The 17,193-nt window shown below is 42.1% G+C and overlaps 1 protein-coding gene across 8 annotated transcripts in view; it reads right to left on the minus strand.

Annotated features, from left to right (window-relative positions):
• Positions 1 to 17,193, minus strand: part of LOC137431527 (E3 ubiquitin-protein ligase NEDD4-like) — a 274,005-nt gene that overhangs the window by 26,998 nt on the left and 229,814 nt on the right. For all 8 annotated transcript variants that reach the window (XM_078782180.1, XM_068122932.2, XM_078782179.1 and 5 more), the window contains 9 exons: positions 8,606 to 8,664; positions 8,417 to 8,482; positions 5,547 to 5,776; positions 5,314 to 5,435; positions 5,039 to 5,109; positions 3,626 to 3,721; positions 3,431 to 3,504; positions 2,725 to 2,785; positions 2,495 to 2,554 (listed from right to left, as the gene is read on the minus strand). In XM_078782180.1, coding sequence (XP_078638306.1) covers positions 2,495 to 2,554; positions 2,725 to 2,785; positions 3,431 to 3,504; positions 3,626 to 3,721; positions 5,039 to 5,109; positions 5,314 to 5,435; positions 5,547 to 5,776; positions 8,417 to 8,482; positions 8,606 to 8,664 — 839 coding nt within the window. The remainder of the gene's footprint in view (positions 1 to 2,494; positions 2,555 to 2,724; positions 2,786 to 3,430; positions 3,505 to 3,625; positions 3,722 to 5,038; positions 5,110 to 5,313; positions 5,436 to 5,546; positions 5,777 to 8,416; positions 8,483 to 8,605; positions 8,665 to 17,193) is intronic.

Here is a 17,193-nt window from a genome sequence, read left to right on the forward strand (position 1 = left end):
CTACAATCTCGTGTCTGACCTCCTCAGACAATTCTCTGGTTTTCTTTATTTTCTCCATGCTCATTGCGGTACACACAGTGACACAAAACAGCAGAATGACTCCTTTTCTCCATTCAAACTGGTTGAATGAGTGATTTTTATATTGCAGGCACTTGCAACTCACCACAGGTGAGTTCAATTCCAAAGTAAAGGAGAATCACCTGCTTGAAATCTAATTATTTCTAACAACTTCTAAAAGGTGCCAATAATATTGTCTGGGTCATTTTAGGATTTCTGTGTGGAATAAGCTAAGATTTAATAATTCTTTCAGCTTTTTTGTTTTGTTCCACTGCAAACAAAAGAAGTACTTTTGCGGATACCAACAGATTTTTTTATATCAATAATTTTCTGGAAGAAATGGTGCATTATTTGAAAATAGTGCAAGTGTGCCAATATTTTTGGCCACGACAGCATATATACATTGAACTTGTCTACACTTATCCAAAACTGACGACTGTCATGTGTGCTTCCATTGAATAGTTTAGAAAACATGGCTGTCTCACCATAAATCATTGGTAATTTGCCGCAATGGCAATTGCTACTTAATGGTGGTATTTTCATACAAATAAGGATGTAAATTATCATCTTTATTCATTCCTTGCAGCATTAGAAATAATTAATAGGAAAAATAACTATGGTCAATCGGTGATTGGAAAACGCTTTGAAAAACCAACCAGTATTCTCCCCCTTCTATAAACAGCCGATAGTGGTTTGGAATGTTAGCCAAACGAAAACAATGAAAACTAGAACGGGCACTCGGTAGAGCGCATACCTTCGCGGGAGATTGCGTTATAGTGATGACGTCCTGGATGGACATCTTCTTCTTCAGTCGCGCATAACTTTGAGTGAAATACGATCGAGTTAAAAATAGTCAGAATTTGAGCAAATCTGTTTCATTCGTTTGTTAATATGCCTCATCTATTGTCAAATCTGCAATTATAATTTTTTTTGAGGTTGAAATGATCGCGGGAGATCGCGTTATAGTGATGACGTCCTGGATGGACATCTTCTTCTTCAGTCGCTCATAACTTTGAGTGAAATACGATCGAGTTAAAAATAGTCAGAATTTGAGCAAATCTGTTTCCCAAAATCTAATCAAATGTGTCCCGTATAATAACCAATCATCCCACCAAATTTCATGCAATTCGGTTGAATACTTTTTGAGTTATGCGATTAACATACACACAGACAGACATACAAATAAATACACAGCGATCAAAACATAACCTTCCGCTTTTGCGAAGGTAATGAGAACAGCACAAGGTAGAGCACATACCTTCGCCAGGATGAACAGTTTACATTTTTGTATCCCACAAATAGGCCGAATCTATATCCGGACTTAAAACCAAAATCGAATTGCTTGTTCTTGTCACCTACCCAACTCATTCACCATGCGTAGTCATAATTCGTCCACAACTTTTTGAAATATCATGCTATGTATCGTTTTGGCCCCATCAGTCAATGGTGAAGAATCATTTTTAAAATAACTTATCTGGGTGCGGATTCTAATCTTCACCGAAATTGAATCATTTCTTCCTTGTAACACACCAACCTGTCCACCACAAGTTTTGTCCGAATCCGTCCACAACCTTTTAAGATATTGTGATATATATCGATTATCCATTTTGGCCCTATCACTCAATGGTAAAAAAAATCACTTCAAAAAGTATAGTATCCGGATTGAGATCATCACCAAAATCCAACTATTTCGTCCTTTTCATCAAACACCCAACTTCTGCATCAAATTTTGTCCAAATCCATCCACAACTTTTTAAAATACCCTGTTCACAGACAGACAGACAAAGAGACAGGGGTGAAAACAACCTCCACCCACCTGCGGTGGCGGAGATAACAAAAGGGAGAATTGCTTTGCAATACATGTCGCCTACCGATGTGATAAGTTGGGCCTGGTGTTGGGCTAGCGGCTCGGGTGCCAGCTTAGGATCCTAGGATCCTGGGTTCGAATCCCGGTCGATCGCTGAATTAACGCCAGGGGGGTTGACTCAGCCTGTCATCCTTCCGAGGTCGGCTAATTGAGTACCAGTTCACTGGTAATTCCCTGTTTGTCGTAAAAAGGCGACAAAAAGGGTTGGCGGCAGGAAGGGCATCCGGCCGTAAAACATTGCTTCAAAAAGGGGACCAAAAAACAACAATAACCACGGTCCCCGAAAAAGGCCAACCCCCGCTTGCGGGGAAAAAAGGCCTCTAAAGGTGGTTTTTTTTTTTTACCGATGTGATAAGTCCAAAAAGGGCATAACTCTGTGAAATTGGCAAAATGCCCTGAAACTCCAATTTGTTCTGTATCTTATCATAATAAAGTCATGTACCAAATTTCAGTTAAATATGTTAAAGGGTATGGGAGAAAAAGTCTGGAAAACCACAGGTGGGAAGGACAGATGGATCGACGGACAGACAGGTGAAACCGGTAGAGGACTAATAAACGGTGTCTCCTTACCTCTAACTCATTCTCATCAAAGATCTTGATCAGGTCCAGTGATATCAAATCACAAAAGCCCTGGAGGGAAAACATCATGATGTCAGCTTAACACATGGGCTATGTTATAAGAACCAAAAGCAAACATTAAAAATACAAGGCCCGTGTCCGTGAATGCCTGATGCTAACAGTGCAAGGCGACGCGCTCGAAGTTAAATGTCTCACAATTGTCGTTGTTACTTATGCATTACCTCCATGAATGCATTCATTTGTTTCTGCACCCGGTTTGCAAACCTCCACTGGATCACCAAGCTGGAGGAACAGGCCAAGTTATTTTAGTTCCAAAAGCTCATGTTTCACTAAAAGCATAGCAAACGTTAAACATGGCGAGGACCATTGAAACATTTTGTCCCATCACTTCCCATCAACAAGATGTCACACTTTCCAATTCATGAATGACCTCCGAGATATTCTTTCTTCAACGACTGGCTAACTCAGCAAGCTTACAACCTTTAAACACCAGTTCTGCTTGTTGCGAAAAGCCATGCATATCAAAGCGAGTATTTATAGATGGAGAAAATACACACAGGGAACGAAAAGTCCCCTTCCCGAGAACATGTCTGTGATGTCGGAAAGGTGTGAACAGCCAGAGATAAATAATGCTTTGCGCCTAGCAGCATTAATTAAAACGCTGAAGACTGAGGAAATAAAATGACAATTAAGCTCTATTGAACCATTCATCCATTTCAAAATCACCACGCTTACCATCACACAACGCAGCAAAATATATCAGCAAAAAAAGAAAAAAAAGAATTGCCCACAACTGCAAAGCTATATGTGCAGATGCATTAAAAAAAAATCCAACAACAGGGAAGTTGATGTCGCATATCAGATAATTGATATATTTTACAGATTGTGCAAACTGGTGTAAAAGATGAGAAACAACGCAGCACGCACTCGATGTACTCCCTCTTGTTCTCATCAACCACCACCACTTCCGAGCCATTCGGCTTCAGCTCTATTTGGTGAGTCTGCAGAAAAAGAAAAGGAAGCACGTTTTCACCAACATCTGTGCTAACAGTTTGGTGAAAAAAAACACAAGAGGCTAACGCATCGGGGCAGCAGCACCGAACGGTCGCTTTTAGTGCATACCTGACCAAAAAGGTCTTCGTCGGTGCAGAAGCGAAGATCCAGATCTGTTGGATCGTTTTCCAGAATCCACATAAGTGAGTTATAATATTCACCATCCTAAAATAAACAACACAGCATTGTGGGGTTTTGCCAAACATGGACTAGATGCTGTAGCTATCAGCCTGGGATTTCAATCACTGTTGATACAGACCGAAGGATACCTCACAGCATTCTAATAGCAATGAATGGCTTCACAAGGTAAGGCGATGTGAGAATCAGTATTTCGACCACGTTTTATATTTTTTACATGATGAGTAAAAATCTGCGAGTACACATAAACAGCCTGGTGTACCCTCGTTCCAAAGGATGATCACTCCAGGATACGATACCTGTGCGAAACGAAACTAGAGCGAAGTCGATGGCAAGCCATCGCAAATCCCCGTGCTTCCCAACTAAAGCCAAGTTAAAAGATGGCAAAAAATTCCACCAGGAATGACCCAATGTCAAATTTTGAGTTAATAAAATTTTCATATTTTTACCCCCATCACTCAAGGTCTCCCTGAGGCAACAACTGGGTGTCAAATCCAAAAAATTGTTACATATTTCATGCGTCCCCCCAATGTTTATTGCATATGCAAATTTTCATTTAAAAATGTTTTCAAATGTAGCCGTAATTGCATTTTTTGGTATTTTATCTTTTGACCACACCCCATGGCCCCAAAGGTTCCAAGGGCCAGGGCAAAAAATGATACCGCTCTCGCACCTTCTTGCAATGTGGTGATCATAACAACCAGGTTTGGTAAATTCCTGCACAACCATTTGGGAGATAGCATGAGGGACGGATGGACAAGACAGAGCCAATTGCAACATCCCTCGTTGAAAAAAAAGTGTGGGGATAATCAATAATGGGAAAAGGAAAGTCCCACTGAGTCATCATCCACTGAGAATCACATCATTGACGACACATTATCAACTAGAACGGCACTCGATAGAGCGCAACAGTTTACGTTTTGTAACCCACTGATAGGCCGGATCTGTATTCGGACCTGAACCAAAATCGAATCAATTCGGCCTTGTCACACACCCAACCTGTCCATCAAGTATTGGCCGAATCCTCCAGAACTTTTTGAGATATTCTGCTCAAAGACAAACAGACAGACAAACGGAGGTGAAAACTTCGGTGGCAGAGGTAAAGTCGAGTAACACAACGGACAAAGAATGGAAGGAAACAGCTAAGCATATTGCAGACAAAGAACATTGGGAGATTTGAGAAAAAAATCACAATGATTGATTGTGAGAATAAAAAGTGGCTTAAACTGCACGTTTGGTGGTTAAAACACCAACTGCATGTCATTTAGGCAATTGTAAACTTAAACATTCATTAGTTTTGTCAAGAGGAGCTCGGTGGGGACGGTGCTAAGCAGGACGACTTACCACCGACTCCATGTCCTTCAGCACAATTGTTTTCTGGAGCATCATCTTGTAGAAGGGGCGGATAAAGAAGCCTGTCAATGGAGGTTTAAAGTGAGCAACCTGTGCCTCCCTGTTAAACTCCACGTTCATCAGTTGATCATTCACATCAAGTCCCATTATGTTTGACTCCATGCCTAGCGCCATTTATGAAGGCCTTTTCACAACAGATTATAGCTCGATCAGAAAATCAAGGTTGAACGTATTGAGAAATATATGACGTGCAACTTAGCACTCACCATCCAAAAGTTTTCCATGGAATACGGCCATTCCAGCCACACGTCCAATGAATTTGAAGTAGCTGAGGTGTTCTTCGTTGCAAAGGCCTGAGTTTGGATTAATCTGCAACGTGTAGTTGTCTCTACAGAAACACCGAGGCCATGTTTATCAGAAAGCTAAAGGCGTTGCAGGAATCCCACAGCCACAATGGATGTTTAGAGCAAACAACGACGAACAAAAAAGGTTCTCTTACGTTGCAGAGTACTCAAATAGTCCGTAGTAAGGATTAAACATCTCCTTGGAAATGAGGAAGAACCATTCGCGAGCAACTCCACCATAATCCAAGCCTTTCTCCGTTTCAAACTCGATCCAGAGCCGCGCCTTGAGCACGTCGGGTCGTTTCACGGCCATCATCTTACGATACGACTCTTCCAAGATGTTGTTTCGATGAAGTTTCATTTCAAATCTGTTGGGAATGTCAGTCTGTGGGAGTGAAAGATAATAATGAAAAACAAGAAAAAAGGCAGGTGCACAAGAAACCAAATACGATGGGAAACAACAAAAGGTCATTTTACCAACACATCGATTGACCGTTCCCCATTAGCTTTCCTTGCCAGTACTTTTTCGCTCTCAATAAACTCAATGCAAGCCATTTTATACAGTGACTGGGGTACACAAGCAAAGGAAAAATCGCAGACATTATCAGGAATACTTCCAGCCAATGCAATTAACCGTTCACACCTTCCTTCATTGAACATTATTCATAGTGCACAGGCTTATTCTCCTCAACAGGGCCAATAAAGCTGAAGCTATATGAAGCAGAACTAAGTAGAACAGATTAATAACGCCACAATACTGCGTCCATTTACACAGCCTCACACAACAAGATTGTTTGCTTCATGTTTAGAAATCCATGACTGCACTACCATAACCAGGACTTGTCAATCTCATCAAGACCAGTCGACAAGTTGTGAGTGCGCTTTAAAGGTGAATCATCAGGGCTTCAATCATCTTTGTTGATGATGCAAATGATGGCAGCAGCAGAATGAATTTGGAAGTGTACAAAAACATTTTGTCTGTCTGTGTACAAGAAAATACCTCCAAACTCATTGGGTGGCACTTCACCATGCAACAAGACAATGACTCAATACACACTGCCAATGTAACCAAGGAGTTCATCAGGGGAAAAAGTGCAAGGTTTTAGACTGACCAAGTTGATCTTTTGATTTAAATCCAATGGAGCATGTATTTCACTTGCTGAAGAGGAGACTAAAGTCAGACACCCCCCAAAACAAACAACAACTGAAAATGGCTGCAGTAAAAGCATGGCAAAGCATCTCAAAGAAATATACGAAGAGTTTGTTGATGTTGATGGGCCACAGGCTCGATGCAGTTATTGCACGCAAGGGATATGCAACCAAATACTAACTATTTTAATACTTTAGTATATTTTAAGTTAATCTGTTCCAAAAACGTGCTATATATATATATATGAACATGCAATTGTTCTGCAATGGTAAAACACAAAACCATATAAATACCAATAAATAAAAGATGACTTTCTGTACTCATATTCATCTTTTGATCTCAAATCCAAATTTCTTGAGGAAATAGCAATAATAACAAATTTGACTTTACTATTCCAATACTGTGTATATACATATGTGTGTGTGTGTGTGTGTGTGTGTGTGTGTGTGTGTGTGTGTGTGTGTGTGTGTAAGTGAGTGAATGAGTGAATGAGTGAGTGTGTAAGTGAGTGAATGAGAGTGTGTGAGTGTGTGTGGTGAGGGGGAAACTTTGAGGGGCCATTCAAAAATTACATAATGCATCTTTTCCTCAAATCTGACACCCCACCCCCTCCAACGCTCTAACGCTTCAACCAGCCACCCCCTAAAATATTACGTACCACTCGATGAAGACAACCCCACCATCCCTCTATTTCATACCTTAATCCTGGGATGCTATTTATCCCGTTGTTTTTTTCAGTTACTATGAACTATATTTGAAAAAGTAAAGGTGAACAGTGTACCATTAATAAGATCAAACAGCAGTTCGGAATCCCTGTAATGATGTCATAGGAGTAATCGCTGGGAGTGATGAAATTGTTTCTAAATATGTTCAATTGCTTTCATTTGCAAATGACATCAAGTGTTTGTGGAAAAAGCAATGATGGAATAGCAATGGTAGAATTTCAATAAAGTGATTTGCTTTCATCATGAATGTATTGCATTTGTGTATTATTAAAAACTTGCGTCTTTAAATGAAGGGTGTCTGGAACAAAGTTGTCATTGATTAATTGATTAGCATGACGTAACGGGTACTGGAAACACCCCCTCACCCTCTCCACCCCCCTCCCTCCCCAGTAGCACTCCGTAAGGCTGGAACATACACCCCCCACCCCCCCAATGCATTACATATTTTTTGAATATCCCCTTTGGGGGTGGGGTGAGGGGGATGCAGAAAGAGGGGACATGAATCCGGGGGATGCAGAAGAGGAGGACATAGAGAAAGGTTGGGGTTGGAAAGACGTAGGTATGTAAGTGATGTGGGGTTTTCCTGCCAGGATAGTGTAATAACCGTTACAAGCACCTCCACATATGGAGATGCTTGACACCATCAATGGACATAAAGGGGAATATATTATTGTGTGCAGACCACCTCTGCAAACTGGACATCTCAAGATTCACAATCTAGATATTTAGAGACAGACATCATGGGGAATGAATGGTTGTTGAAGGCACAGAGGAAAGTAGTCCTGTAGGTATGGGAGGAGTGTTGATGGACCCAGTGTTTAGGAGCAAAACAGGTTTGGGAAATAAGCCTTATAAAGAAGAAGAAGAAGAAGAAGAAGAGGAAGAGAAGGAATAGATCATGATGAAGAAGAACACATGCAATGTTGCTGACAGAGAAATAAGGAGAGAGAAGCATTTTTAAAAAATGTTCTTAAAACCTTTTAAAGGAAGACGCATTTCATTCAATGAAGATTCAGTTTGGAGATATCAGACAAAAGGAAGGAATAAAGAATGAAGTTCAATTTGTTCATAACATGTGACGTTGGTGAGATAGCCAAGCCCAATGGAAAATAACAACACAAATCTTAAGGTGACACTGCAAGGAACATACGGGTTTCTTCAGCTTCTTTCGGAAGAAGTCGTACTTCTGCTTGTAGTCTCTGGAATATGGTACAGCCTGGGAAAAAGCCGACAGACACCAGTTGCAATGGGCAGGGCTATAATTAATAGAAACCACTAGTGAAGAGAGAGAAAAACATGCGCCATTGCATCAAATGCAGGTTTTGTGCAAAGCACTTACAGGTCCTGTGATGGCAGGGTTTTGTAATCTTGGATCTTCCCATTGTGTGCGTTTCATGTCTGGTGGATTATAAAGAGAATATACAACCACACGTGCATCCATAATGCTCAATCACATTATGCACATAAATCATGACCCAACAATAGCTTGTGTGCATCTATAATTTGACAAAACATTGTGCCAACTACATAAAGCACAACTTTACGATGCTGCCAGGAATTAAACGTACCCAAATCTATTGATGCACTGTATTCACGTACATAACCTAATAGTCAGGGAATATTATCAGAAATCTGGGAAATCTGGGAACAAATTCCTTACCAAGAAATTTCTTCACCAATGTGTTTGTAAGGGTGTCCACTAACACATTTCAAAAAGTTTAAATTCAAGTCCCCTAGGGGAACCCGTGACAGGGGTCAACAGGGGTCAATTACCTTTTTTAAGATCAAATTTTTCTTATATTTACATTCTGGGTCACAGGATCCGACAGGAAGCATCAAAATTATTCAAAGTAGGCTCATTTTAAAGCTAAGAACATATCTGACATGGTGATACCTAAAACAAATCAATATGTTTAAAAGTTTACACAATTTTGAGCAAAAAAAATTATTTTTGGGTCATTTTTTGGGTAAAAATTAACTTTTCTGGTCTACAATTCGTCTTCTAGGTAGATACCCCTTCGTTTCATTTTTATGAAAGTTTCCAGCAAACTGCCCAAGATATGCAGCCTTAATGTATTATAAGTAAAACATTCTGGTATTTATAAAATTGAAACTATGAAAGGTCACTGACCTTTATTGTTTTCCCTTATTGTAACATAAATTGTAATAACCGTTACAGGTATTTTTCTTTTGTTACCCTAAATTTTAACCCTAGCTTTTTCCTTTGTAGGGCAGTACAGGCTAGCAGTATGGACGTAGACATTATTCCTGCACCTCCGCTCAATTGCTTCATCTGTGAAGGCCCGGAGACACCAGGTCAGAAGCTCGCACAGGCAACTCCTAAAGGCTACCCTACTCTGTTGGCGTATGCAGAAGCGGTTGGAAATGCTACAATTTTGGAGCGCATGAAGGAGGCATGGAATGTCGGAAGACTGAGATACCACTTCGAGTGTAAACGTGATTTGTACAACATGTCTGTCAAGGTCACCATGAAGTCAACTCGTAAGTGCGACCTGTTTTACTAGGCAGGGAATAATTATTTACTGACCTGAACATTATTGTTTAAATACTGGTGATATTTCATGTGAACAAACTTCTAAAATAATTCACATTTGATTTATTGCAGGGGCAGCAGGGAAGGAGAAAGAGTCAGCACAGATGAAGAGACGACGCATTTTCTCTGGGTTCAGTGCATCTAGATGGGTGCCAGACACACAGCGCCAATAGTTGCAGTATTTGAACAGAGGTTTGAAGAAATTTTCAAAAGACTCGCCGAGGGAGGAAGAACGCCTGCACTCTGGGTGCAGTATTACTACATGGTCGATGTCATCAAGATCTTCATTAAAACTGAACGACTTGCAGACCACGACGGGCACCTGTCCTGCATTGTTACCAGGATGCTGGACACCTTTTCAGCTGCGGGGCATCATCAATACGCCAAGGGCGCACGGCTGTATTGTCAGCTGATGAAGCAACTCGAAACTTCGCCTAGATACAAGGAGACCTTCGAAAGTTTCACTGCTCACGGGAATCACGTTGTCCGTTACTCTTGCCATGATTGGTCTGGCACCTGGTGTGACATCTGTATCGAGCAGAAACTGATGAAGGGGGCCAAGTCAGAAGGTGGTTTGAGCAGAGGGAGGATGAGGAATAGTGATTCTGGCCACAAGTGCTGGGTACAAACCCTCAAACACTTCTCCGATGTCAACCAGCGCATGGAGGAAGGTGCCAAGAAACATGGTCCACTCCACAAAGACCTTGCCAAAACTCGGATGAAGCGAGACGCTGAAGCGATTGGACTTGCCCTGAAGTGGTTGGAGGAGAACAATCCCTTCGACCACGATCGAGACAAGCATTTGCTTGTATCCTTCTCAACAGGATTCACGAGCACTGCAGATGACACAGTCAATGCTGAGAGAGCGTCTGAAGTAGGGAGGGAGATGCAGATAAAGCTGGACGGAAAGTCAGTGACATCGACCATGCAGGTGAAGTTCAAGGTACAGGCCCTGTCATCGCTCAGAAAGATTCCCAAGGTCAATGAGAAGAAGATTCACCTAAACTCACTCAAGTTGTTCAACCGACTGATAATTTTCGCCCAACGGCATATGACAGTCGAGACAAGCTTAAAGTATGAGCTGACTCCCTTCCCCTTGTCCTTGTTCAGCAACAAAGATCAGAAAATGAACAAGGCGAACAAGGCAGGCTTTTCCAAGACTAGCCTGAAGGAGTTGACCGATCCGCTTGACCTCACTGACCAAGCCTGCTCCAGTCTGGTGGTTGATGGCGGATGGCTTATCTACATGGTGAAGTGGGAACAAGGTCAGACTTGGCAGGAGATTGCCGACAGTTACCTGAGCTACGTGCAGTGTCTCGGCCGTCGGTCTCAGAAGATCACTGTTGTCTTCGATGGCTATAACAGCTCGCCAAAAGATCACGACTACATCCGGCGTACCAAGAACTCCTGCTGTGATCTACAGATTCGACCGGATATGATACATTTGACACCAAAAGGCAAAGTTCATGGACAACACTCATAACAAGAGTGAGCTCATCCATCTCCTCTCTTCAACATTCCGGAAATGTCAGATCACCGTGGAGCAGTGTGACAATGATGCTGACACTTCGATTGTGAGGCGGCACTGGCTGCTGCTACAGATGACTCTGTTGAGGTTAGTAAAATTTTGTGTAGGTATTTTACTTACATCAACTACGATTACTTTTGATTTGTTTCTGTGTTGATAAAACAAAACAAAAAAAAACTTGACATTGGCACATATAAAACTCATTAACTGAGTTAAATAAAAAAAGAAGAGGCAATGTTATTTTTTTTTAAATTTGGCAAATGCAAATGTTGTGCTGCACTGGGCATCAGTAAACACATGAACGTCATTTTTGTAACGTCAATTGTATTTTGATGTGCCACATTGTTATGAAAGTGCATTTATCCTCAGAAAAGAAGAGTAGCATAGTTAAATAACTTTTCAATTGTTAAGTTCACCGTGTTTGCAAAATTCAAGACGCTTTGCTCATATCTTATTCTATTTTCAGGTGCGGGCGGAAGACGCGGACGTGCTGATAATGCTGGTACACCATAGCTCAAGCACCAACCATCCACTCTTCTTAACCACATCGAAGGGCTCTTACGATGTCAGGAGGATCCGAGAAGCTCTCTGTGAAAGACAGAGGCGGTACCTGCTCTTTACTCACGCCTTCACCGGTTGTGATACGGTTTCTGCAATCGGGGGCCACGGGAAAACGCCTCTATTTGACAGGTTTTGTGCAGGGGACATTGATGAACATATGGACATCTTCCTTGACGTACGGGCTACTAAGGACGTGGTGATCGGGGCTGGTATTGCGATTTTCCAGCACATTTACCATGAACCAGGTACTACTTTGGGTGCAATTCGATACAACATGTTCTCGCGGAAGGCGGCGGCCGGGCTGATCAAACCAGAGACTCTACCTCCAACAGAGGGTGCAGCTGCACAGCATTCTCTCCGTGCCTATCTCCAAACCCGGGACTGGATGCTGCTGCAGAGCATGTCTTTGGACCCCAGTGACTATGGATGGACGGTAGGGGTTCGTGGTTATGAGCCAGTTCCAACAGTAGACCCCATGGCTCCTGAGGAGCTGCTCCGGTTCACGACCTGCAATTGTGCTGGAGATTGCAGCAACCGGCGGTGCAACTGCAAGAAGAATGGTGTCAAGTGTATCTCAGCATGCGGAAGTTGTACAGGCATTACATGTATGAACTGTATCCCTGATGATGTAGAGTCTGGAGAAGACTCAGACCTCGACTCCTGAGGTATTTGACATTGTGGAGCAGTATCGATTTAAACCCTTACACGAAAGCGGATGAACCGATGGTAAACCGATTCCGGATTCCCTGTAACGGTTATTACAATTTATGTTACAATAAGGGAAAACAATAAAGGTCAGTGACCTTTCATAGTTTCAATTTTATAAATACCAGAATGTTTTACTTATAATACATTAAGGCTGCATATCTTGGGCAGTTTGCTGGAAACTTTCAGAAAAATGAAACGAAGGGGTATCTACCTAGAAGACGAATTGTAGACCAGAAAAGTTAATTTTTACCCAAAAAATGACAAAAAATTATTATTTTTTGCTCAAAATTGTGTAAACTTTTTAACATATTGATTTGTTTTAGGTATCACCATGTCAGATATGTTCTTAGCTTTAAAATGAGCCTACTTTGAATAATTTTGATGCTTCCTGTCGGATACTGTGACCCAGAATGTAAATATAAGAAAAATTTGATCTTAAAAAAGGTAATTGACCCCTGTTGACCCCTGTCACGGGTTCCCCTAGGGGACTTGAATTTAAACTTTTTGAAATGTGTTAGTGGACACCCTTACAAACACATTGGTGAAGAAATTTCTTGGTAAGGAATTTGTTCCCAGATTTTTGCAATATTCCCTGACTACAATGCATTCAACACCTTGTCCATATAAGGGGTTATTTACATATTACATATGCAAATATGCTAATATATTCTGTGCTCTCCTCCTCTCCTATAATTTAAACCGACAACATATACACTGTCAGAATTCCTCCCTCCAAAACTATAACTTCCTCCTTCAATGCAGTTCCCCGGTAAATGCATTGCACATTGATGAGCATGGTGCAATGGACAGTAGTATCCCTACACAGGAACAACAAAACTAAAGAGCGCATGGAACATCTTACTTACTGTCTTGAGAAAGAGGACAATGGAAGGGTCTTTTCAACTCTTGCTTTCTGTTTTTGAGCACCATCTCTATTTCCTACGAGCTGCCATTTTGTCTGAATCTCTATATTCCTCAAGGCTAAGAGTGTGAGCGCAAGTTTGATTAGTTGCGATGGCTTAAATGGCGTAATATTTTGTCCAAGTACTGCGCGCTAAACTTGAGGATTTTGGATGTGCCAAGAAGGCGATTTATGTTTGACAGTGTTCAAATACATAATTCAATTTAAATAAAATAAAAGTTTTAAAGGCTGTACAAAAAAAAAAAAAACTTTTTTCAGAAGTTTACCGCCATTGATGCACCGTCTTTTACATCACCTTATTTAACACTTTACATTAGTTATTCGTGCCTGTTGTTTGTGTCCTTTATGATGTCCTTAATAACTACGTTTCCTGTTTGAAATAATTTTCAATTTTGTATGACAGCCAGGCAGGGATTCAATTTTGGTGAATATCTGAATCCAGATCAGAGAATTTTTGAAGTGATTCTTCACCATCGAGTGATCGTGCTAAAAACGATATACTGTTGGACACCGCTATTCGCGGTTCCGCTATTCGCGGTTCCGCTATTCGTTTTCATGGCTTTTGTGGCTGTGAATTTTAGCTGGACTATAATCGAAAGCTTTGCAAGATATCCCACCAGATGTGTAAAGTAAACTCTGTGAATTATAGAATGCAAACGCTTCATTAAATCGATCACAGTTTGCAATTTACGGTAAAGCATCATCAGAGATGTTACACAATGAAAACGCTTCCGGGGATGTTCCATCAGTGAAGAAAACATGTCAACCCCACGAATTATAGAGTGCAAATGCTTCATTAAATCTATTATTGAAATTAGCAGATAGGCTCAATACCCACAATGCTTGCAATCCTACATATAGTACAGGCTGTCCTCGATCTAGATCATTGTTCTCGTCCCATTGCTTTGACTTGTGTTTTTGACTTGCTCTGCTCATCGTTCAATTATGGCTCCCAAGTGCAAGACCAATGCCGGAGATGTGTCGACTACCAGGAGACAGAAGAAAGTCATGAGCCTTAGCCAGAAAGTGGAGCTGCTCAACCGGCTTTCGAGAGGAGAGAGTGCAGCCTCTGTGGGCAGGAATTATGTTGTTAACGAATCCACTGTTCGTTACATGCGGAAGAAGGAGAAGGCGATTCGTGACAGTATTTCAAGCGAGCACTGTATCAAGTACGAAGGTGGTCACCCATGTCTGGGATGTCCACATAGAAAGGATGGAGAAGCGTCTCAGCATATGGATCGAGGACAACGTGCAGAAAAGTTGAAACCCATGATATTGTACCGTTCCCTGAACCCACCTGCTCTCAAGTGCAAGGTCAAGCAAACTCTGCCTGTGTTTTGGAAGGCCAACAGGAAAGCCTGGGTGATGTCAGCAACCTTCCTGGACTGGTTCCATAATTGTTTCGTCCCTCAGGTGGAGAGTTACATGGTGGGCATAAACCTTGCGTTCAAGGTTCTTTTGTTCCTGGACAATGCTCCTGGCCACCCCGTGAACCTCAACGTGGCTCACCCGAATGTTGAGGTGATCTTCCTGCCGCCCAACACCACCTCCCTCATCCAGCCACTCGACCAAGGTGTGATTTCAACGTTTAAAACGTATTACACCCATTGCACCTTTCTCCGCATTTTGGATGCAATATTACACCCATCACTCAGGGCTCACCATCGGGCAGTGTCGGAAGGATTTCAACACTGCCCACTGCATCGGCACCATCAAGGAGTCACTGGATGAGGTGAGAGCCTCCACCATCAACACGTGCTGGCACAACCTGTGGCCACAGGCAGTCAGACACCTTACTGGCTTTCCTGATAACACTGAGGAGAGGCATGTGATTGTCGGGTTGGCACGGCAGTTGGGAGGGGAAGGATTTGATGACATGCAGCCTGAGGCGTTGGAGGATCTCATTGACATGGCAACAACCTCACCGAAGAAGAGTTGGAGGCCATTAAAACGATTTCTGAGGAGGGAGAGGAGGATGAGGAGGAGGGGGAGAAGAAGGAGGAGGAGGAGGCAGGCAGTGATGAGGAAGAGGTGCCGAGGTCTAACCTCACAGTCCAGCTCCTGGGTGAGTTGCTGCATGGCATGTGGGTGCTTGTCGACAAGTTGGAAGATGCTGACCCAGTCATGGAGAGGTACCTCCAGTTCAAGAGGGGATGGGGTGATTTGCTTCTCCCCTACAAAGAGCTGCATCGAAACCTGCGGCAATCTGCCAGGCAGCTCTTCATTACCCATTTATTTCACCCTGCTCCCTCCACCTCAACACCATCAGCACCCCCCATCAACACCGCCACCCTCAGTGTCCTCACCAGCGTCCTCACCAACACCCTCAACTGCTACCTCTCCTGCCTGTCCTGCCTCTCTCTCAGTGCACGACGTTGTAGGACGATCATTTGGGTCATCCTCAGAGTTCGAGGAATTCATGGGATTTTAATTCATCACCATCATCATCATCACCATCATTTGAAAGTTGCGTGTGTTTGTAAAATAATAAAATTACACGGTACATGATGGTGTTGTGTTTTTTTTTTTACTTTCATGGTAAAGTAAAGAACTTTTGATAAACTGTAAGCACATTCCTTCAATAAATCGGAAATGGTACCTGGTGTTGTTGTTGTTTTTTATTCGTAAGCACTTTTTTTTTGTGAAACTGTAATCATGTGCATTTGCGGTCGAAAACATTTTAAACTTTAAAAAATTTCCTCTATGAATCAGGAACCACTGGGAACCTATAACGTATCCCCCTTTTCCCTATTAAAACAATGCTGCGGCATACATTCACAGGATTTTCATCGACCTTCGTGGATTTTCGTCGACATTCGCGGGTTTTGTCTTGCCATTTCTGGGATATTCATCGACCTTCGTCGACATTCGCGGGTTTTGTCTTGCCATTTCTGGGATATTCATCGACCTTCGCGGATTATCGTCGACATTCTCGGGATTTGCCTGACCATTCGCGGATTTTGCCTCGCCATTCGCGGTTTTGTCCTCTCTATTTGTGGATTTTCACGACTCGGGAACCTACCCCCCTTTTTTCCATTGAAACAATGCCCCGTTATTCGTGGGTTTCTCTATTCGCGGATTTTCCAGGAACGCACCCCCCATAAATAGCGGGGTCCAACTGTACAACACAATATCTCAAGAAGTTATGGATGGATTTGGATGACACTTGGTGGACAAGTTGGTGTGTGATAACTGATAAGCAAGAATAGATTCGATTTTTGTGATCGGAATCCGAATACGAGAATTATTTTACTTTAAAAAATCGATTCTTCATCATTGAGAGCGATATATAGCATGATATTTCAAAAAGTTGCGGATGATGTATGACAACACGAGGTGGATGAGTTGGTTTGGTGACAGGAACAATCCAATTCGATTTTGGTTCAGGTCCGGATCCAGATCCGGCCTATCAGTGGGATACAAAACGTAAACTGTTCAGTCTGTGTGCTCTACCGACTCTCTGCGCTCTTGTTTGAGATCATCTAAGTAAAATGATGTGCAAGTGTGTCAGGTGCACCCAATATCTGAAGGAAGTGGTATTCAAAGTGACACTGCAACTGCAGACTCATAAATAGCAAGCTGTTCTATCACAGAATAAGCCATCCTTCCAAAAAAAAGAAAAAAAAGAAGATCAATCTGGATATCATCTCGTTA

This window comes from Myxine glutinosa, chromosome 7, assembly GCF_964187855.1.
Source record: "Myxine glutinosa chromosome 7, kmMyxGlut1.1, whole genome shotgun sequence".
NCBI lineage: Eukaryota > Metazoa > Chordata > Myxini > Myxiniformes > Myxinidae > Myxine > Myxine glutinosa.